Below are 24,558 nucleotides of genomic sequence, written 5' to 3' on the forward strand. Positions count from 1 at the left end.
ACTTTTACCAAAGTCATTTTCTGGTAAGATATCTGTACTTTTACTTGCGTATGGCTTTCAGGTACTTTATACACAACTGCACCACACGGATACGCTTCATAAAATTCAGATTGAACCACTGATGGCAAATGGACTATTTTGACGATATCTTTCATACTTTTCTGGGCCTTGACAGTGTTTATTAATTTACTTAGCAGTCAATGGGACAGTCACAAGCCTCCTGGTTTTCATCCAAAATATCTTAAATTGTGTTCCGAAGACGAGCAAAGCTTTTTCAATAGAATATTTGTTCTTGTAAGTATTCATATTCGTCTGAAATATACTATTAAAAATCACACAGGAGGCCACACAAGCCAAATTTTTATACTCAAATAATATATTAACTGAAATTACCCCTGTATCAATACCCCTGTATTGATGATTTTTTATGACTGATAAACCAAACATGACTGGAATATAAAAGTCTTATGCTGTCTAATAATTTAAGGTTAAATTAAATTAATTAAATTAATATATTCATAATAATTTGTGTGAACCCCATGCAGTTTGATTTTTAATGCATCTCACATAAGCCCATGAAAATGATTAAGCATCTTTGAATAAAACTTATAGCCTACTTAAAAATATATTAGGGTTAGGGTAACCCTAGCACACTTTGCACAGACACTCCACACTTTAACACTTATTCACTTTATCGTTAACTGCACTGCCTCATTATACTGTGTAGACGATAGCATGCCTCTTATTTATAGAGTACATATAGTTTTGTCATTGTTTATTTCTGCTATTCTTCCTTGTTTCCTCCCTTATTGCATATTGTTTTTATAGTTTTTATTCTTGTACTTTATTGTATATTCTTTATATTTATTGTCTTTGTAATTTATTGTCTGTTCCCCTATTACTTATTTATTTATTTATTGCCTTCTATCCCGTCTTCATCATGCGGAGATAACAAAATAAGAATTTCATTGTACCTAGTACATATGACAATAAAAATCTTAAAGCTTGAAAAATAGCTTTAAATTTTAAATTGTGTACAGATATATTATATGTACAGACTGTATATGCAAGTGTCTTTTTCTTCAGCGCATTTGACTGCTTGGTTTTGAAGGTTTGGTTTGTGGGTCCGCCTACCTAATGACACAACCGGAGTTTCTTTGATGGGAGTAACTCGTGATTGGCTGAATCACGACACGCAGCCATTTGAAATCCACGCAGCTGAACCAGGAACTACGGAGAAGATTCTTCCCCTCTTTTAAGTGGTAAGTCTGTGTCCTCAGACATAACGCTCTCGTTTTACACAGCTATGAATATTGCCTTGCATTTAGATATCTGTTACTGACTGAGTAAACCATTAAGCATGTTTTTTGCGATCTGTCGCGCGTTACTGTTTCCTAAATCCAAACATTCGTGTTTGATTTAGCGCCCGCCCCCCGCACAGTCTGTGATTGGTCGAGCCTTTCGGTTTCCTTATTGTGATTGGATAATTCCTTAGACTGTTTTAGCTTCAGTTAGACTTCAGGACCGGGATGATACGTTGACATGATGGAAACTGTAAACAGTGCAATGCCATTACGTGGCATTTAGATGAATCGGAAGTCGACTACATATGTTTATCTATATTATATATGTTTTTTTAAATTCTTTTTTTTTTTAAAGAATTGACATTGTGATTAATTTGATAAGTGAATGTTTTGTGCATATACTGATTTATTTCATTGCATTTGTGCCAAGATGCCTTTTGTATGCCACATATTGAGATTTGCATCAATGAACTAATGCACATCCCCTATAATCCCAGATTCTGTTATATATTTTCATTTTATATAAAATAAATCCAGTTCAGGTTATAATTTAGCTCCTAGCTGCACTCATGCTAACCTTTTGTATTGAGCACTTGATTACTAAAATGCATAATGCTGTCTTTATTTAATTCATTTTTTAAATAAATGCCCGAGGTGCTTATTTTAATCTTAATTCTCTTTCAAACCGAAACCTTTGTAGTAGACTTGTGCCGGTATTCGGTAATGCGATATATCACGGTAATGAATATGCACGATATTGTTATCGTGGGCACTTCTAAATATAGTTTAGCTTCTGAAAAAGGATTCTGGTCTCAATTTGGGTCTTCAAAGCGCTGGTAGCCTACACATAGCCATAGGCAATCTCCCTCTATTTGAGGATCGACCACAGCTCACCAAGCATATATTGTCTGCAATTTGGACACTGTTATCTTTGACGATTTTTATATTAGATTATGCAAGGTTTATGTCTTGTTAATTTTTCTAAATATTCTATAAACATATCCTTTATGTCACTATTTAGTGTTTTGTCACTGTTGGCTGGCCTTGGTCAAGCATTTCATGTCTTGTGAGGTGGGGGATTTTGCATCAAAGTCAGAGTTGTTCAGATTGGTACCCACTCTGTGACTGTGACCCTACGATTTCCTGACCGCTGGTTGAATCATCACCTTTACAAAGCCTAAGGGTATGTGGGCAGAAATAAGACACACATTTTCTGAATATGGCCATGTTTGCCACTTAACAGCCCTTGTCAACTTGCCTTAGTGGTCACACTCATTTTAAAGGAAGTGTTTGGTCATTGTAGGTCATGCCCCTGGGCTTGACTCAAACCATGTTGTGTAAACACAGTAATGGTCCGCTTCCTCTGGCATCTTTGGAAGAGTAATCCATTCCTCTTTCTCCCGCATGTGGAGCCCTTGTAATTACATCAACTTAAAGTAAAGATTAAAGACATCAAAAGTAGGATGCTGAGATGACCCTTGAACTCATTTTACATAGGCAGCCAAAGGGGAGGTTTCAGCTCACACAGTCATGCCTCAAGAGAGGATGAAAACAGCCTCGTAATTCTCTGTTTTCATGCATCTCTGCACTTCCTCCAGCTCTTCTCTGCTAATCAGTCAAGGCTCTTAGCACAGAGCCTGTACACCTTTCCTCAGGAGATCTCCGGCTTATGAGCCAAAATGGATCAGGTCAAAGGTCTACGGCTCGATTTCTTTGGGAGAGAATAGGTCAGAGAGGTTCAAACATCATCAGAAACATAGACTTGCCCTTTGGCTCATGCAGCCTTTTTTCCAAGTCTTTAAAAGAAGAAGCAGTATTGATTGCAAATAGTATTGCGAATAGAGCAGAATCTTGATGAAGGGTTCCCTGACCACCTCACAATAAAAACAGTTTATGAGGCTGTAAGTATGGCTAATGCTTTAATGCACTAAACCCATTACCAATTTCAAAATTCCTTGCCTTTCAAACTAACTATTATAACATGCATCACGAGATGAGACACTTTTTTTCTCCTCTTGGCTTTTTTTCCATTTCAGTTGCTATGGAAATCAATCTGAGATCTCTATCGGGAAAGTCAGTTTAGTGTAAAATGAGATGGAGTGTATGCTTCTTTAATATAAATGCACAATCTCTGCAGTGTTAAACCCACTTTAAAGGGTTAGTTCACCCAAAAATGAAAATTAGCCCATAAATTACTTACCCTCAAGTCATCCTAGGTGTATATGACTTTCTTCTTTCAGACGAATCCAGTGGGAGTTATATTAAAAATTGTCTTTGATCTTTCAAGCTGTTTCATGGCACTCAGCGGGTGTTGCATGCTTCAGTCCAAAAGAAGTTAAATAAAAAGCGCCCATCCATAAAACAAAGTGTCTCACACGGCTCCGGGGGGTGAACAAAGGCCTTCTGTAGCGAATCGATGCATTTTTGTAAGAAAAATATCCATATTCAAAACGTAATAATCACTTTAATGTAGCTTGCGCTCACTGTTGTAAAGGGAAGCAGTTCCGAGAGGATGAAGTATGGAGGTCAGCGTTGCACATGTGCCAGTGAGTCTCGTGAAAACCAACGTTTGTTAACAGGAGCAAAGGAAGCAAAGTTTCCTTACTTTGGTAAAGGAAAACCATTCTCCTCATGGCTTATATCGAAATCCTCCGACATTCTTCTTTACAAATCCTCGTTTTGTACTTCTAATTCTTGACTGTTGTTTTGTTTTGATCTCTCCGCTGCGTGTCCGCGTGCGTCACTTCTGAGCCACGCATGCGCAAAGCCGACCTCCATACTTCATCCTCTCGGAACTGCTTCCCTTTACAACAGTGAGCGCAAGCTACATTAAAGTGATTATTACGTTTTGAATATGGATATTTTTCTTACAAAAATGCATCGATTCGCTACAGAAGGCCTTTGTTCACCCCCCGGAGCCGTGTGAGACACTTTTTTTTATGGATGGGCGCTTTTTATTTAACTTCTTTTGGACTGAAGCATGCAACACGCGCTGAGTGACATGAAACAGCTTGAAAGATCAAAGACAATTTTTAATATAACTCTGACTGGATTCATCTGAAAGAAGAAAGTCATATACACCTAGGATGACTTGAGGGTGAGTAATTTATGGGCTAATTTTCATTTTTGGGTGAACTAACCCTTTAACACTGCATTGAATGAGCAGATACATTCAAAATACTACATATGGCAATTTGATCATTTTTTATTTTCCTCTGATGAGCATGTGATGACTTCTGAATGATTTAAAAAAATATATATTAACAAAACTGCTTCAATGTTTATTAACATTTGCAGAAATCAGTCATGTTGTCTGTCCAGAATTCAGAAAACCAAGCATAAAACAGGAAATCCTTGCAGACCCTCATGACCGTGTTTCTAAGTGAATTAGTATCCTAACAAATCAGTGGTGCAACTCTCTAAAAACTGAATGATATTTATGAATTAATAATTAATGATATTTGTATTTAAAAAATTGAAAATAATTCTTAAGGTGTGTACACTCAAATATATTATTACTTTCTAAGTGATGGTTACACCACATGATATTATTGTGGAATCATTCTGAGTCATTAAATTGAACCTTTTCTTGAATATGGTAGAAAAGTTTTTCAAAACCATGTGAAACCAACATGAATACAAAGAACCATTTAGAAGCTTTCTTAGACCTTGGCACATGTGCTCCAAACTAGATTTTTAAAATATTTTTCTTTATCTTTATCGTGGACAGTCTTCTATGTCATTGATTGACCCAAAGTTTGAATCATTATATGAATCATTAACTATATGTAACACAATTATGTATTCTGTAAATCATTTTCTACCCACATATGATTAATTCAGAATACATACTCTTGACCAGAGGAATTCAGTGTAGAGCAGTTTAACACAAATTCACTAGTACTTTGCAGGTATGGGAAGACTTTCAAATAGACTAGGTCTCGGATCAACCTTCTTATGATTGAATTCCTTGAAGTCACTTGCCACCTTTGGGGATTTGCCTCACATCAAATTCCTCTTTCTAGCTTTAAGATGCTTTCCGACTTACACAATCACCAATGACTTTTGCAGCAATTTAGGATGTGATGCCCTGAAAGTGTACTGCAAGGCTGTGGTTCACAACTGGTGGGTCACAACCTTAAAAAAAGGGAACTGCAGGGGGGAAAACTGCTAAATGTCAGAGATTTAGTGGCATTTTCTCATCCTCAAATCCGTGAAAAAAAAAGTTACAAAATCATTTACAAAATTGTCAGTAGTTCTCAAAGCCAGCCTGTGTTGTTATAAAATGTGTGAATATTTTTTAAAGTGTTGCATTGAGTCACATTGCCATTCAATGTAAAATCTTGGCCTTGAAGCAAAAACCATTTGAGAACCACTGTTCTTGGTGATTTGTAGATAAGCAGTGTTTATCCATTAGGTGAACTTTGGTAGTATTCCCACCCATAGTAAAGCAAAAGTATTTAGTATTTTAAGCCATACCTAGCAAATCTTTACTTGAGGACTGCAGTAGCATTTTCCATTTGATTCCTGTAAGCAAACAGAAACAGAGCTCTCACTGTTCACTGCTTTTACTTATAGTCTTTCCTCATACTTTGTGTATTTTTTCATTCTGTTTCTCTCTCAGGTGAATGAAGGATGGGGAAAAAGGATGCAAGTTCTGTCAAGTTGCCGGTCGATCAGTACCGTAAACAGATCGGTGAGAACCTCTGTGCTTTCCAGTAGGCTTTATTTTTTAATATGGTTGTTAGTAACCTTCATCAAATATTCATCCAGTGTTTTATTAAAGAGAGTCTGAAATGTTGCTTTTTCTCCTTCATTTCAGCCACTGTCATTATATTGCTTATGAATGTTACGCATGAACAGACTTGATAATCAGAATGCTCAGCTGGGAACAGACCAGCGTGTTTAAGAAAAAGCCCAAAATAAACAACCGCATATACTGTCTTCATGTTTAGCTTCTAAAGTCTCTGAACCTCATTTTGCTCAGACTTATGCTTTCTCTTGTCTAATTTAGCATTAGCTTTAGAGGAAACAGTCATTAGTTTTTGCCTCCTCTTTTTTTAACCCAGGCACTGTATAGCCTATCAATCACAGTAGTACCGGTTAGCATGCCAACTGTGATAGCGGAAGGATCGTGGGGTTTGTTTTATAGCTTAGACAATGTCAGTATGGATGCTAAGGGCTGTATGAGGAACAGTGCTGTAAACACCTAGCATAGCTGGGGGGAGGGAATCTTTTCACTGTATATGTAACCATTTCAGGAACTCTCAATACTGTACATATATCTGCAGCATTTAAAAAAATTATTACATTAGATGAAATGATATAAAAATCGAGCTATAGTCATTGAACACAGTCACCTTTCGGATCAGGAAATGTTTTGTGCTTAGTCCCAGACACTTTTACTGTGTTTCACTGTGTATACAGACATCACTTTCATCTTGTTGTTGGTTTTATAGCCAACTTAAACCAGTAGCAAATTCTGTATGGGAAAATCTTTCACAATCACCTTTTTTTCATCCCTTTTAAAAAAAAAAATCACCTTTAGGCCTTTTACCTGGAATAGCTGTTAGTCCAGTTGTATCCTCCATTGTACATCTGGAAGTTCTTCATTTTCATTCTAGGGATGAGATATTGAGACATAGTTCTATAATGGCACTAAAGCGATGTCTTTTTTTCATTGGCACATCCCTGATGTTATTTGCAACACAGTACACGCTAATATCATCTCCCTACAGAAACAACTTGTCTCATACACATGATTTTATGCGAGTTCACATCACACCCTTTAGTAGGACTATTAAGCTTGCGTTGCTCTGCCACCTTGCCTTATTGTGCCTGTGCTGCATGACTGTGCTGGCAACATAACAAGCTGAACTCCTGCTGGAGTCTGCGAATCTCAGACATATCCCATTTTGTTTTCTTTCTTTTGCGTCTCATCAATTCAAAGTCGTAACAGCAGGTTGTGGACAATTGAGTTCCCCCCCTGGTCCTCCCTCTCTTTCCCTCAGTTTGATTTTAAATAGAAGTCTATATCAGCCTATTTCGGAGAATGGCTGTTTAACAAAAAAAGCACCCAAAATAGCGTAAAGCAACACAAAGGGAGAATACACATCGTAATTTGAGATTGTAATGGGAAGGTAATTTTTATCCTGACAGGTCTTGCTTTCTTCCTTTATTTTTTAAGGAGAGAAAGCTTTTGTGATGCCAAGTACCTTGTAGGGCTGCTGTAGACACATTGACTTTAAATACTGTTATTAAGTTGCATAATGGACTCCGGAGAGCTGTCAACCACCAAAAGGTTTCCTCGGGTCTGTATGGTCATCCCCCTTGAGTCAAGATCATTCACACCATCCTCTCTGCCTTTGTCCAAAAATTATTCGCATGACCAAAACACTCAGGCACATCCCTGCCTATTAACTCTGTTTGTGATCGTTTTTGTGTGAATGTGCACCTCGCTGATCTGTATATGGTCTTAATAGCTCTGATATGAGGGCTGAATGGATCTTGCATGTTACAGATCTTCTCAGTTTTCAAAACTGGTCTAAGCAGGTCACCCACTGGCAGAACTCTCACCTGTGCATCACGAACCTGTCTGTTTTTAGCTGTTGTTCAACACTTACCACAGCCTGTGTGCAAAGGTTGCGCTCCCTCCCTCTGACAAAAACTGTGGTAAAGTCCCTCTCTGTTTTTTGTGGAATGAGTTGATTTGTTTACAAAGACAAAGTTCTTTATTTTTGACCTCTGTACACTCCCAGTACGTGTGCAATCTGTCAGTGCTGGATTCGAATTGGGCACATATAGGCCTGTTCACACTGTTTGGCCTGAAAATATACAGCATTTGTTTTGTTTTTGTAAGTTTTGTTTATTTTTCACATTGATGCACATTGAATTTTGACTTTGATAATGAATGAATTATTTATTTATTTTATAATTATTATTATTGCTATGTGATTGATTGATTGATTTGTTAGTTATTTTATATTAGTTATTTATTTGAGGTATTATAATTAATTAATTTTACACTGATGCTTTTTCTTTTTAATTAGACATTGAAGGGGAAATGTCCCCCCAATATTTGTTTTAGTATAGGCCTTCATGAAACACAACACATTTCTGTATAAAATATTCATAATTCCACTCATATTTTGTTCCAGTTAATGAAATGCAGAATTTAAAACTTTACACAGAAATCCGTTCTTCATAAACAATACGGCTGTATGTGAGGAATTTCAAATGCATAGTTTTGATTAAGAAAAAAAAATTATGCCAAATATTCTTATTTGTTTGAACAGACCCTCACTATTTTTTTCCAAGTTATTTATATGTTTGTTGCCCGAGATGGACAGTGGGTTTATCAGAACTTTATTGCAATCCTATAACAGGAATAATTGCAGAGAGCTTTTCTCCACTCTCCAAAGAGCTTGTTGTCTCCCGTAATGAAATGCAATTTGTGAATTTGCTCGATCACGTTAGAAAAGCACCAGGCTGATGGAAAGGGAATCTGTTTGTGGATGAGGAGTCATGGCTTTTGAAATGAAATCAACTGCAGCAGTTTTGAAAGGCACCCTTGGCCCTGTGGGTTGATTCTTGTCACTTCCCTGTCAACATCTGACAGCCCAGTGTGTACAGAGGGGTCATACCGCTCTAGCACACAGGAAACAATGCCATACTATATTAGAGAGGCTCCACTCCGCTTTTGGTAAATAAGTAGGGGGAGATTTCGCTCTGCGGTGATGCAGTTGAATGGTGATTAATGAGTGAAGGTGCGTTCAAAGCCCGCCTTTGTATTGCTGGCCAATTTGAGCACAACTGCGGTGAGACGGCAAAGCCAAGAAGGCCATTTTGAGTTGTCATCATCAGCGAGTGCTCACACAGAGAGAAACGCCTCATTAAACTCGATGGCGTGTGATTCAGCGTACTGGCAGGGCCACAAAGTCTCGCTATATAAACAATTTATTTCAAACTCTGATATGATTACAATTAACTATTTATTTGGAACAGATGGCTGAGGCTGTTTGTTGTGGGTATTTACACCACAACAGGAAGTTTCAAGAAAAATAAGACACACCTAATCTGTCCCAGTTGGCTTGGAACAAAACGAGTTTTGCTTTCCACACCATGTAAAATCTCCGCAGGTGTGAGTGTAAACTCCTGTAGAAGCTGAGATAGGAAGAGAGACAGAAAGACAGTCATAGAGTGTTTGGAAGCTGACATAATTCATTTTTGATGTACATGCATTTTTTTTTAAATTTGAAAACAGCTAGGATTGACACTTATCTAAGCCCTGCCCTCTGGTTACTATGGCTACAGAACGAATAAATAGGAGATTTATATAAACAATGTTTTTTTTAATTTTACTGCATATGGCCCTGTTTGCTCGATCTCGAAAGTAAATATACCCAACAACCGTATTCACATGCAAAGTAACTGTTGGAACATTTAACTTAGTATAAATACTGTTAATATACTGTACTGCTAGGATCATTTATTCACAAGTGAATTAATAAAGTGAGAATAAAGTGAGAAATGTTAAGAATTAAACATTTTTCAAAATGAAGATGAAATACATTTTTTGACCATTTAGATTACAAAACACCTTTGCGTAGACAGCAAAAATAGTCAATAATAATAATAATAATAATTATTATTATTATTATTAAGAATTATCATTGTAGTCTAATGAAGATTTATTTATATCAAAAACATAAATAAAATAATTTAAAATAAATAAAACAAAAATTCAATTGGTTATCAGACACTTAAACATAAACTTAAACATAACTTTTTCGTATTCAATATTAAAAGCCATTATCAGTCAATAATAAAAACATATAACAATATAGCAAGCAATAAAGCAAATGCAAGAATTGCAAGAATAATAACATCTTCTTTAAATTGCAATAATAATTTAGTTTTTTTGAAGATGAAGGCTGACACATATTTCAAATAATTTAAAGGTAGGAAAAGGAAACATACTGTGTGTACCATTGTGGGTAGATTCTCCGTTGTAAATGCCCCTGCAACATTTTACTATATTTTTTTGATAATTCATTTTAAATTCTATTTAAAATGAACATAACTTGTTAAATTCTATAAAATTAAAGATCTTTCATGAACATATATATATATATATATATATACAGTTGCTAAGATAGGATTGGTCAATAATGTTTTTAAGGTGTGAATGGTCAGTTCAGTTTAGTATTTTTCACAGATGATTCGCATTAATGCCCTGCAGTCCCTTCCCACAGAGACCGAACTGAGAACTATTCCACAAGTCTCTGCAAACAAACACAATGTTCATTATTTAACAGCCCAGTCTGTACTGAACCAAGCCATCATTCAGCACTGGAACAAAATAGCAGGATGTTTACCTCTGATAATGGCCTCTTGCAGGCCTGCGTCGGACACAGAAGGTGCACCATAAGGCAGGAGAGACCTGCGAATGTCCCTGGAGAGGGGTCAGTGTCTAACTTAGGCATCTGAGAGTATCCAGCCCGGCAGTCTGCTGCTGAAGATGGATAAGGACACTCTCTCTTTTCCCCACTCCATGTAAATAAGTCTTAATGAGGCAGGAGTTGCACTTGAAACGGCCCCTGTGTGTCAACAGCTCTCACAGAGACCTTGAGTCTGACCCGGGTCTGCTGCAGCCACCGAGGAAGGCCCCCTCCTTTGCCCACCAAGCTGTTGCCTTCCCACTTTTCCACTTCTCTTCCTTCGTCTGTTTGTTTCTAATTAGAGACACCACACTCCTCGCACACCTTGCACACATACGCTCCAGGTGGCCGCTTTGCCTGGTGGGTTCGTTGCAGTGCTTGCCTGTTAACTGCCACTGAGTTGAACTGGGATGCTCATGAGTTCCTCTCAGAGTACTAGCATTGCTTACTGTATGCTGTGCAGTATATGCTCTGTATCCTGCCTACTATTTTTAGAAAAAAGGGTGTGAAATAGTATGCATTACACATAAGCAATGGGTAAATGTCAAATAAGATAAACGAAAAATCTTTTAAAGCACAGTTGTACTTGCTATATTTATGTTGGTTTCATATAGTTTTAAAATACTTATTCCTTTTTTTCAGAAGTTTAAAAAGTCATGTGATGTAACCAAGTGCAAAGTAACTTAACTTAAATGCATGTCTGTGTATCTTGATAATTATTTTCAAAAAAGTTTGAAATATATTCTAATATGTTTTTTTGTTTGTTTGTATACAAATATCATGAATTATTAATTCGTAAATTATGTTTCTGCATGTTGGTCGCACCATATGACCTTATTTTTGTATATAAATAAGTAGTGAGGCACTTTTGTTAAAATTATTTATTCTTTTTCATCATGAATTTTATCATGAATTTTGATTTCTAATAAATAATAAACTATTATGCCAAAATACTTAAGGCTTTCTTTTTAATATTAGGTTTTCATTTCATTATTTTAATGTGACTTTTTGCTTCATTACGATAGCAGGACAGTTATATCATTCAGCCATTTTTGACTGTATGCCCCAAAAATATCAATATTCATTTTTATTTCTGAAATTAAAAGCATGCTTATCATATAAAGGTGCAAGTCAGTGTATGTATGAATAGCATTTTATTGTATTTTTTTGTTTAATAATAATTTATAGAACAAAAAATAGCAATACCACAATAAGCATGAAATGTGACACATTGCATGTAATAAGGAAACGGTTATAATCAGAAAAAAAGGACATTTTGAGGCATTTTTAATCCAATTTTGTGTAAAAACCTCTTAACTTTTGCCAGTCTGATCCAATAAAAAGTCAATGATTAATTAAGTGTTTTCGATAGTCCATCTCTGTATATTTAAGATAAGCTCAGACTCAATCAGTCATGCATAAATTAAATACTATTTTGTCTTATATAAGGTAGTACAGAAGGTTAACAGGCTTATATTAAGTCATGTTAATAAGGGTTAAAACAGAGAAATACATTAAAGCGAACTAAAAATGTTTCAGCGAAATGCATTAGTTTAATGATTCGTAATAGAACATTGATAAAAACAATTGCAAATGCATTATATTTGTTTTATTAAAACATTATTCATCTATTAAATGAAAAAAAAAGCTTTCAGCCTAACTCAAAATGCAAATGTAACTCCCAATGTCACATGGCAGGAATGACCCGAGCGCCTCATTTTCTCTCTCAGGAAAACAGGATTACAAGAAAACCAAGCCGGTGCTGCGAGCCACTCGGCTGAAGGCGGAGGCGAAGAGGAGTGCTCCGGGAATCAGGGTGAGATGGCTGTCTTTCATTCTCATTATCTCCCCCTCTATCCCAACTGATCCCTCTCTCTCCCATCTGCCAAACCACACACACACACACACACACACACACACATTATTCATCACACCTCTCCAACCTGAGAGCAACTCAAGCAGTCTCCATATTGATGAGGCAGAGAAGAGCTGTTTGACTCTCAGAGGAGTATCTCTCTTTCTCCCTCGCCATCTCCTTTGCTTTCTCTCGATTTTTCTTTTTCTCTCAGCTGTCACTCCAGAATAATAATCGAGAGTTTGAGGGAAAAGCCTTTTTATTCACCATCTTTGTGTGATTTCCATGTATTAATGGCACTGGCTTGGTCAAGTGTAACTATCAGTATTGCTCATACTGTATTAAACTTGCATAATTTGCTTGGACGTTTGGGTTGTGGACATCTCAAATAATATCTGACTGCTGCTTTTCTAAGCGATCAGACTTAAGAATTTCATGAAAAATGTGACAGAAAATCCCATAGACTTACACTGACAGAGAAACTTGTGCCATATAGACCGGTTTCAAAGAGACCTTGGTTTTGCATAGATCACCCAAAAATGTTGCCACAAACAGAAAATAACATGAGAAGATATTTCAAGAATATAAATCTATATTTTTTTCAATGGTCACCAAAACTGTTTGGTTACAAACTTTCTTCAAAATAGCTACTTCATTAATGTGTGTATTTATCGTTTACAGATTTAATCAAAAGAACAGTTTTCAAATTTTCTGTGAAGCTTCTCTCTTCATCCCTGTTAATTTTGGCAGGGATGTTATTTTTGGTTGGTTTTTGGCATGAGAATTTGTGGTGCAATATGTTTTATCAGTTCTCTCAGAATCCAGAGCTCCACATTTGGAACTGTAGCCAAAACCGCTAGTATCCATGCTAAGACCTCTCACTGACAACAATGATCTGAAACTTAATTCATAATTCATAAGCTGCAATATTTTCACAGTGGGCTGCACTGCAGTGTAGAAACCCTGAGCACAGCTGCACATTGCTGAATACAACTTAAAACGTTGTGTTTGCTTGTATTGGGTTTAGTTTAGGGTTTAGTGGTATGAAGAAATCAAATGTGAAGGCTGAAGATTAACTGGTCTTAGCAACTCAACTGTTATTGTTAGAAAGCCAAGCCCTCATTACAGTTCTTCTAAGTCTCATTAGTCTTTTATCCAACCTGCACTGCAGTGTAGAAACCCTGAGCACAGCTGCACATTGCTGAATACAACTTAAAACGTTGTGTTTAGTGGTATGAAGAAATCAAATGTGAAGGCTGAAGATTAACTGGTCTTAGCAACTCAACTGTTATTGTTAGAAAGCCAAGCCCTCATTACAGTTCTTCTAAGTCTCATTAGTCTTTTATCCAATTACTGAGGCTTAAAATGGAGAAAATTATTTACATGAATTCATAAGAAAATCTTCTCGTCCTTAATGACTCTAAATGCTCGTTTGGGACATTTGGAACCAACTAAATGTCTTTCCACAGGTATGTGTTAAGCCTATGAGCTCAGTGGTTAAAATATGTTTACTGCTGAAAGCAACATCCCCTCATTCTGTCAGAAATGTAGTTTATTGCATGCAGATTTGGTCATTGACTTGGCATGTTTCTGAGGAACGTGGACGCCGATTTGTTTGTTCTGGTTCGTAACGTGACTAATGGACCCCTGAGCTCCAAGCTTGAGTTTTGTTCTGGTGTGTGCTTCTCTGTGGTATGTCTCCTTGGCTTTGGTTTTTCTGAGGAGTTGACTCATACTTTTACCACTTGTTTTTCCACAGGCCATTTTCTCTGGCTGTGCATGCTTGGCAGGTGGTTCTCCATCTATGACCATCCTTCTCTCAACCCGCCAAAACGCACACACTTTCTTCTTTTTCGTCTTCCATTGTTCTTTTGCGTCTGTCCCATTTGTGAGTTCCGTGTGAGGCTCTGGAGAGCAGGTTGAGGCTGAGGTTCGGACTGTCCTGGGGTCCGTGTTGGCAGCACACGCAATCTGCTGTTCTCCACTCGGTGGCCAGTTGGATTGCTGGGATGTGCCTGCCAGCTTGGGGAGACCGCGGGCACTCGACCACCTGCTGTGGGCACTGCTTTGCTCCCTGGTGCCTGGTTGAGCGGATGGCATCACCTGGCACAGAGTTGAGGTGCTGGCGGCCTCAGCCGTGTGGGGCGCCTGGCCTGAAAAAATCTGTGCCAACTTGCTTGTCCTGGAGCTGAATATTGAGAGCCCGCCGGCCAACTTTAAATGTTTCACTCTTCAGTACATTCCATTGCATGCAAAAGTAAGTCCCAGTGATTTTTATCTAAGGTTCTAAAATACCCAAAAGCGCCATAGTAGTACCATGTGTTTTGGACAAGGTGATACCATCTGGCACAAGCCACCAACACCAGGCCTCTGATTTGTTGTAAAACAATGCTTAGAATAATCTAGAATTTAAATTCAGTTGTTAGTTTTTAATTGGAAAATCAATCAAAATTCAGTGCCCTTATGAATTGGATTCAAGAAGATAAAGTCTATATTAAATTGAATTATAGTATAGTATTATAGTATTAAAAACTATATTAAATTAAAGAGACCCTCAGATATTATGTTATGTCTGATAAGCGACTAAGGTGACAGGAAAATAAATATAAATTCTAAATTAAATTAGAGATTCATAGTTATTAAAATTCTGGTCAATAATTATTTTAGCTCTTTGGCTGATACTCAATAAATTGCAGATATTGAAATTCTGTATTATTTTGTCTAAATAAATTAACAAATCAAACATTAAATCAATAAAAAACTAACATTAAAAAATTTAATTGATCATTTTAAATGCTAAAAGTACATTTTATAATGTACCGTATAAAATGGACAATTATTGTTATTAATAAAGAGTTCATTTTACAGTGTTAGTACATTTTTAATGTTCTTAAAGATGAACTTTTATTAGATTTTAGGTGACAGCAAAGGTAGTCTAAATGTAAAAAGAGTGGAAATGACTAAATGCACAATTAAATATACAATATCAACTAAAATAAAGTTTAAAAAAAACTCAAATAGCTGATTATTGTAATGACACTAATAATATTGTATATCCCTGAAATAAATGTAATAATTGACACAAGAAAACAAGACCCTGTGCTGTCTTATAAAAGAGTATTTTACACTATATGTGTGTATGTGGCCACAGACCTGCATCTCTTGCTGTATGCAAACTGTGTTTATGAGTCCCATTCACACCTCTGTGTTTTACACAGTCTTTCAACACTCGTATGAGTGAAACTCACATTTTTATGCCTCAAACACACACCCTTCCTCACTCACAAAGCACGGCAGCCAGCGGTCGGCAGAGGGTGAGGTATTACAGCACACCTGGGTCGGGCTGAGATAACTACACAACCACTTAACACAGGGGGAAAAGCCCACTTCAGCTGTTTCTGTTGGATGCTGATGCCGTACCTCACCTGGCCGAGAGGGCCAAAGTTATGAACACAGGGCTATATGAGAAAATACCACAGAATACGGCGAAACCAGAAGACCGTGAGAATTCATACAAGGACACATGAAGAGATGTGAGTTTGCGTGTGTGTGTGTGTATAGGCTTAAGTTAAAAGTACTACTATTTCTGAAACGAAAACTGAAATAAAAATAAATTATAACTAAAAAGAAATATCAAAAGACTAAAAAAACAATGAAATGGCAAAAACACATAAAACTTAAATTAAATAAAAAATGAAAATATAAAAGTGAATGCAAAATGGTCACATATAAATAATACTAAAATAATAATGCAATTACTACAGACATTCACGTGTACACCTCTTCTATAAGTGCTGTCAATCGATTACAAAAAATAACTAATTAATTGCATATTTTTCTGAAACTAATCGTGATTAATCCCACCTAACATTAAAGTTTCTTTTTTTGCAATAATTTCACATTCAATCTTCAAATTAATGTAGAAACAATATAAAGACAGTATATTTATAATATTTGTTAAATGGCATATTTTTTATGAATGAAGGCCAGTATCACTGATACCAATACTACTCAAGTATCTTGGAAATGTTTTTTTTCCCCCTAATATTTAACGATTGACTAACTTTACAGTATAATTTAGAGCTATCAATTTTAACATTTATTAGACTTTAAAAATAACTTCTGCTTTAAGTGAACTTAAAACAATCTTCACATTATAATAACCCTGTCACGCGGTCGTGGTTGTAGAAAAGGCACACGAAGAAGGAGTAGAAGTAAAGGAGTCTTTAATAAATATCAACACACTTGGACCGTTGAAAATAACATTAATCCAGCACAAAGAATACACAGAAACTGAGGGCTTATAAGGACAGGCAAACTAAGGAGCAAACGAGATGAATAATACAACACAGGTGATCTGAATAAACGATGATTAACTAAATGAGAACAGGAACTGAACAGAAACAAACACGTGACAAACCCATTATAATAAATGTCATATTTAGCTACCTGTGCCCTTGAGCAAGTAGAAAAATAAATATACAGAAATTGGGAAAGTTATCAAACACTAAATTCTGTAAGAGACAGTGGCCTGTCGCCAGATGAATGAGAACTCACTCCCGGCATGTCACAGCTGCTGCTGAGAGTCTCATGATGCTGTTGGGAATATTCCAGCATTTTCCATCAGAATGTGGGAGACTGAAGCGTAGGCCGCTGAATTATTAGCTTCCTCAAGACAACAAGGTCCCCTCTCTTCACTCACATAACTGCATCTGACAATTTCATTTTCACACAGCCTCCTCTGGACTTACTGTATGTCTTTTTCTCATCAAAGAATATGAGACCACATCTGTATTCATGGCTTTTTACTTTGCATTTCAGGAAAATATTTTTGGGTCAATGACATAATATTCCTTTTTGTGTCCAACTGTACTTATATAAAAATAAAGTACAAATGTGGCACGGTTTTAATTAACTAAACCTAAAATCATTAAACATCATTTTAGTAATTGAAATTAAGTTGATATATATATATATATATATATATATATATAGAATTGGGTGAAACCAGAAGACCGTGAGAATTCATGCAAGGACACATGAGGAGATGCGAGTGTGTGTGCGCGTTTAAGAGACAGTGGCCTGTCGCCAGATGAATGGGAACTCACTCCCGGCATGTCACAGCTGCTGCTGAGAGTCTCATGATGCTGTTGGGAATATTCCAGCGTTTTCCATCAGAATGTGGGAGACTGAAGCGTAGGCCGCTGAATTATTAGCTTCCTCAAGACAACAAGGTCCCCTCTCTTCACTCACATAACTGCATCTGACAATTTCATTTTCACACAGCCTCCTCTGGACTTACTGTATGTCTTTTTCTCATCAAAGAATATGAGACCACATCTGTATTCATGGCTTTTTACTTTACTTTAACGATGATTAACTAAATGAGAACAGGAACTGAACAGAAACAAACACGTGACAAACCCATTATAATAAATGTCATATTTAGCTACCTGTGCCCTTGAGCAAGTAGAAAAATAAATATACAGAAATTGGGAAAGTTATCAAACACTAAATTCTAAATTAAATATAGATGAATCCTTAAAGCTACACAAGTTATTGATTTCCTATTTTTGTCTTTTGCTCTTTGCAAATTTACGATATTTGTAAATAGAAAAAATACTTTTTTGAAAATACAGGTTTAAATGTGTCTGACAATTTCATTTTCACACAGCCTCCTCTGGACTTACTGTATGTCTTTTTCTCATCAAAGAATATGAGACCACATCTGTATTCATGGCTTTTTACTTTGCATTTCAGGAAAATATTTTTGGGTCAATGACATAATATTCCTTTTTGTGTCCAACTGTACTTATATAAAAATAAAGTACAAATGTGGCACGGTTTTAATTAACTAAACCTAAAATCATTAAACATCATTTTAGTAATTGAAATTAAGTTGATATATATATATATATATATATATATATATAAAAATCTAAATGTATTTTTGTCTTTTGCTCTTTGCAAATTTACGATATTTGTAAATAGAAAAAATACTTTTTTGAAAATACAGGTTTAAATGTGTATGTAAATATTTTCAGAATTGTTACTTGCTTGAACCACTTGACATTTTTAAAATCATTACATTTTTTGTTATATAAAAGTGTGGGCTTAAATTTTTCCCCCGCCTTTTCATCGGGTTGGACAGTCTTATTAGTCATTGACACTCTTGTAAACAGGACACATTTGAACTACTTTGTCCCTCTGCTACTATGTCTGTATTTAAAAATTTGGAAACATTTGCCACACATTTCACCAGAGACAAATGCAAAACAATTCCCTTTGGATGCGATGACACTTAGGCTCCGTCACAGTGGTTAAATAAAGAACGTGAATCAGCGTAAGCCTCTGGTAATGTATGAAACTAAAGTGCATGAAATTTAAAAGTTTTCCAATTAAGAGAGGCTTAAGCTGTTTGGAGTCTGGCTGGAACAAGATAAATGCAGCGGGCAGCGAGTGCTAATGAGGACATACACACTGATGACTGCCGCCCAGCTTGTACACAGATAGTCATGGCCGTCGTGGAGGCTTTTAATAGCCCCTTACAATTTATCTGCTAGAATTATTATTAGCCTGCTGTTTGCTGGGTGGCTTATCTCTGCCTGCTCGGGGTGGATTTGCATGCTGCTCTGTGTTTTATGTGTGTGTTTATGTGTGAATGAACACAGGAGGGGGAATAGATAGATGTGTGGATTATTTCACTTTCTCTCTTTCTGTCCATCTTTCATTCTTTTTCTAAGTGCTTCTGACTTTGAAGAAAATACTTTAAGACAACACTACAGGAGGATGCATGGCTGCAAAGGCTAAATTATTGGCATTCATCACATTCTTTTAGCTTATTAGCAAATTAAGGTCTTGTTTACAATCATAGATTGTGTATCAAATTGCCTCCTAGATTGTGGACAAAATTTTACATACACTTTGCAGTATCTGATTGATTCGTAATACGGTGTTGTTACCGGGATGTAAAGTTTTAAATGGGGTCATTTTTATAAATTCAACTCTTATTTTCTCTTGTGTACATTTGTACATGTGTACATTTTTCTAATTCTGCCTTCATATCATTTTTTTTTTTTCATTTAGTAATGCCCTTCATATGCTACAGAAGATACTTAGATGTTTCCCAGAAGACAAAATAAATTCAGTTTACCCTGATCTTCAAATTCAAAAAGTTTAATGGCTCTTAAAGCATCATTTTTCCTTCTGGAGCATCAGTGAGGGTTTGAACCTTCTGTAATAGTTGCATATGAGTCCTTCAGTTGTCCTGAGTGTGAGAAGATGGATCTCAAAATCATACAGTCATTGTTGAAAAGGGTTCAAATACGCAAAAGATACTGGAAAACCAAATAATTTGTGGGACCTGAAGGATTTTTCCGAAGAACAGCGGCCAGTTGAACTGTTCAGGACAAACAAGGGACTCATGAACAACTATCACAAAAAAAAAAAAAAAAGCTGTGGATCATCCCGGTAACAACACAATATTAAGAATCAAGCGTATGTAAACTTTTGAACGGGGTCATTTTTATAAATTCAACTATTTTCTCTTGTAAACTGTATTTTAATGAATTTTGGTAAAATAATTAACATTTTGCAGATCCTGCAGATACTTGTTTGCATAACCATTTTTCTCAAAGTTTTACATACCCACACAATCTGTAAGATCTTCACTATCTTAAAAAATATTGAAATAAATTATGAATATAATATAATATTATTTAGTTATTTGTGACCTGAAAACAATTTTTATTGATATTTAAGTATATTACACAAAGCAAAATAATTGAAATTACATAAACAATCCTGGTCATCCTCATCCTCAGACCATCCAAGATGTAGATGTGTTTGTTTCTTCATCAGAACAGATTTGCAGAAATTTTGCATTACATCACTTCCTCACCAATGGATGCTCTGCAGTGAATGGGTGCCGTCACAATGAACGTGTAAACAGCTGATAAAAAACATCACAATAAGTAATAAGTAATTTATATGTCCCTGGTCCATCAATCAAAGTCGTATGAAGTGAAAAGCTGTGTGTTTTTCAGAAACAAATCTATTGAGACTTTTTTTTTAACTTTAAACTGTTGCTTCCGGCTAAAATATGAGATCATAATCCATAATCTTGCTTTCTCAAGTGAAAAAGTCATCTAGTCTGAATCAGGAGAGAAACAAGCAAAAACAGTCCAAAACAGTTCTAAACAAATATGTTAGGGTATTTTGATGTGAAAGGATGAGATGGGCTTTGTCACTAGAGGAAGCATTATTGTGTATTTTGGCCAGAAACAATGGTTTAAAGTTTAAAAAGCCTTAATAATGTATATGTTTCTTCTAAATATGCAGCTTTTCACTTCACAAGACATTAATTGATGGACTGGAGTCATGTTGTGGATTATTGTAATGTGTTTATCAGCTGTTTAGACTCTCATTCTGACGGCACCCATTCACTGCAGAGGATCCATTGGTGAGCAAATGATGTAATGCTAAAATTCTCCAAATCTGTTCCAATGAAGAAACAAACTCATCAACCTCTCGAGTGGCCTGAGGGTGAGTACATTTTGAGCCAAATTTCATTTTTGGTTGAACTATTCCTTTAAATAAACAAAAAAAATTAAAATCTTGGAGATTCTACAAGAGGTGTATAAACCTTTCAGCAGAAAAAGTTCTCACAGCCTTCTTCGGTATTTACTTGCAGTTTTCTCTAATTGTAATTAATTTCTAGAAAAACATCAACTTCTGAATGTTCCAACGATGCAAAAAAGTACCACAACCACACAAGTTTTGATTAGAAAGTTTGATAACGAGTTATCAAGATGAAGAACAATTGCTTTGTTAAATACTTGAGTGCTCTTAATGAAACGGAGGTTGATGAGGATTGTAATTTAACACAAAAGGTAATAAATGACTGCTTTAAATCTAAATTATGCTTGCATACCACTCCTTCAGCCATCATCAATTTAGCTCGGGCATTAAGCTCCCAACAACTCTTAATTAGAACAAAGACATTTCTGGGAGATCAACTTTCTCTGAGCCTGCTGGGTCTGCCAAACCCTATTTGTGTCACAGCGAGAGGAAAGATAAAGAGCCCAAAATATACTGATTCTTCTGCTGAGCATTTGTGGTGTGAATTACATATGTGTTTGGTTATGATCAGTCTTGTGTCTATGATCATGCAATGAAAAGAGAGCGTTTCATTCTCAAACTGCTAGAGAATGGCATTGCAGCATTTAGGCATTTTAAAGCAGTATTAAATATGCATTTTAATAATGTTACATAAACACTCTGAAAAATGATGTCTTAGCACCTTTTCCAGCAAAGAGCTGTCTGATCGATAACTTTTTTAAAAAAAAATTTTATATAGGCTTCCCTATTTGTAGATTAAAAAGGTTCTTAATGTTAGATTATATGTTCTTCAGATCAGTTGGTTTCTGGGTTTTATGAAGTATTGATTTTTCTGAAAAACTGTCAAATAAAAAGTTCTTTAATGAACTTTAAAAAGTTCTTCTCTGGCGTCAGACTGTAAAACGTTTTTATCAGAATGAACCTGCACATTTCTAAGTAATTATGTTTCCACATTGAAGTCATGGTGCACACAAGCTGCTCAAGCTAGCAGTTTAATTAAATACATTATCCGAGTGTCTAACATTTTAGAAAGTGCAAACAGTTTTTCTTTTTCTCTGATTGCAGGACACCATATTGGTCATTGTGGCTGTCTTGGTCTTCCTGCTAGGCATCTATGCATTCTTCTACCTCAACCTGAGCACCGAGCTGGATCTGGATGTGGACATGGACTGAAGGACTTTTCTCACAGATGCCATCTCAGAGGATTCTGGGTGGCTGAACCCATGAACCACTCATTGTTTTTGTATTATGCATTTCCTATCTTTGTCCCCGTTTATACCAGCAGAAGCTGAAAGAAGATGAGTCTTAAAGTGCTTAGCAGCATGAAGTTAAAATCTCAGAGATTTTTTTTTCTCAGTGTTTATCCTTGATATCCTTTTTGATTATTAATAAAGCTTCACATGTCCCACAGCTTTGGGATTTGAAAAACCAACTGGTTTTCCATTTGGATCTTTTAGTTTTAAAGAAATAGTTCACGCAGAAATGAAATTTCTGTCATCTTTAACTCACTCTCATGTCTTTTGAAATGCATTTGGCTCTCTGCATGAAACACAAATGGAGTTATTTACATCACAATTTCTAGGCTGTTGGTTTTTACACAATAAAATACTAGAATTTTACTGAATAACAACTTAAATATCAGTGGCAAAGCTATCATATGGCTTTTGTCAGATACTTTTGTGGTGCTTTTTGGAGTTTGACAACTCCTGGTCCATCTTTGTTTTCACTCAACTCTTTTGTTCCACAAAAGCAAGTCGTAGAGGTTTGGAATGACATGAAAGTGAATAAATGATGACAGAAGTTTAATTTTTGGCTGAACTATCCCGTTAATCATTTCCATCTCACTATTGTGTATTAGCACAGATGGATTAATTTTTAACCAAATTGGATGGAATTTTATTACATAATCCTTAGAAGAAGAAAAAAATCCCCATCCTGTGGAGAAAAAATTGTAGATATTTTAGATAAATCAGGCAGACAAGAAGGTATAATGCATTCCATACCACAAGCACTTCTTACAGATCTAGACATCTCAATGCTGGAGATCAGAGGCAATCTGTGATCTTGTTTGTGTGTGTAATGCTGACATTCTCTGTCTCGTTTCTCGTCATCGTGCAGCTCGTTAGCATATCAAACACCGCAAACTTCAGTTGTTGAAAGCCAAAAGAGCATCAGTGAAGATACCAAGCATTACCACATAGATCTTGATGTGCTCTCGGCTTTTGTATGCGTGTGTGTTTGAGACCTCTTGAGAGACGTATAGAAACAGCACTTGAAGCATTATCAATCAGCGTGAGGTGCTGTTAACATTTAGCTAGCGTGCATCTTTTGATCTATCTCAGAAGATAAAACACATGGCCCTGCCTTGGTCTCTGACATCCAGTGCTTCCTTTACACACTGCTGGGCCTGTGTGTTTGCGTTCGTAGGAGGAAGAGTCGTAGGGTGGAAAATGAAAGGCTGAAGCTGATGACATTCAAAGTTCATTTACATTCTCTTTGTATAGCACACTGGATCTCGTACAAACGCACAGCAACGACTTATTTCATTCCAGGCCGTGAGAGTTGTTTTATCTTTCCCTGCATGAGGTATATGTGTCTAACTCAGGACAACCTCTTCGCTGCTCAGCCCTTATTTTCCTGGGACGTCTGATTGTTATCATTAATTCAAGGATTGATGCCCTATTGAACAAAACATTTTTGTAGCCTGTCTTTGATTTGGACTCGAGAGCTTTCCAAATTCTTTCATAGTGAGACTGAACTAAACCAAACCAAAACAAAGAGTCCCGTGTTCCTTGTTGACTGTTTTGCTAGTTTTTCTTCTCTTGTTTCTATCATACTTGAGATAAAATAATAAACATTGTCAAAACACATTGATATTGATAAAAGCTTATTGTATTCATTTTCGAAATCGTATAACAATGTTGAGCGTATAAATAGTATCTGTTTCAGTGCCTTGTGGCATTCGACTTGTTAATGTCAAGCAAAAACACACACTACGAGACCGAAGCACATCGCCCTGTGCACATTTAAAGACTCAAGCTGTGTTCAGATTCACAGGGTCCCTACGCAGTGTTTACTGCACACGTAGTAGGGAGTTTCTTTAAAGGATGATTATATGCAAATTTAAATAAACAATTTCTTCTCTAAATATTTTTATTATTGTCATCTCAGCAGTCATTTATCACTAAATTTAGGGGTTTAAAAGTAGTATGGCAAATTATACAAAAATAAAATATAAATATTTAAGTTTGATATATTTTATCAGTTTAAAAAAATTAATTTGAATATAGATATACAGACAGATAGACAGATTAGACATAGATAGATAGATAGATAGATA

At 36.0% G+C, this 24,558-nt stretch overlaps 1 protein-coding gene across 1 annotated transcript; it reads left to right on the plus strand.

Moving 5' to 3' along the window:
- The first annotated feature begins 1,133 nt into the window (after positions 1-1,133).
- LOC107710222 (triple QxxK/R motif-containing protein) lies at positions 1,134-24,326 on the plus strand. The gene is made up of 4 exons (XM_016514963.1): positions 1,134-1,262; positions 5,929-6,000; positions 12,475-12,560; positions 22,284-24,326. Exons 2-4 carry the CDS (start codon positions 5,940-5,942, stop codon positions 22,389-22,391), a joined length of 255 nt encoding a protein of 84 aa, XP_016370449.1. The 5' UTR covers positions 1,134-1,262; positions 5,929-5,939; the 3' UTR covers positions 22,392-24,326.
- The last annotated feature ends 232 nt before the right edge of the window (positions 24,327-24,558 follow it).

This window comes from Sinocyclocheilus rhinocerous, unplaced genomic scaffold, assembly GCF_001515625.1.
Source record: "Sinocyclocheilus rhinocerous isolate Xijiao unplaced genomic scaffold, SAMN03320098_v1.1 scaffold492, whole genome shotgun sequence".
Lineage (NCBI taxonomy): Eukaryota > Metazoa > Chordata > Actinopteri > Cypriniformes > Cyprinidae > Sinocyclocheilus > Sinocyclocheilus rhinocerous.

What these genes read in the sequence shown, in the direction of transcription:
- LOC107710222 (XM_016514963.1), top strand. Translation starts at nt 5,940, where the DNA reads ATGGGGAAAAAGGATGCAAGTTCTGTCAAGTTGCCGGTCGATCAGTAC. An exon ending in TCAGTACCGTAAACAGATCG is followed by an intron (nt 6,001 to 12,474) that starts GTGAGAACCTCT and finishes TTTCTCTCTCAG; the next exon opens with GAAAACAGGATTACAAGAAA. An exon ending in GGAGTGCTCCGGGAATCAGG is followed by an intron (nt 12,561 to 22,283) that starts GTGAGATGGCTG and finishes CTCTGATTGCAG; the next exon opens with GACACCATATTGGTCATTGT.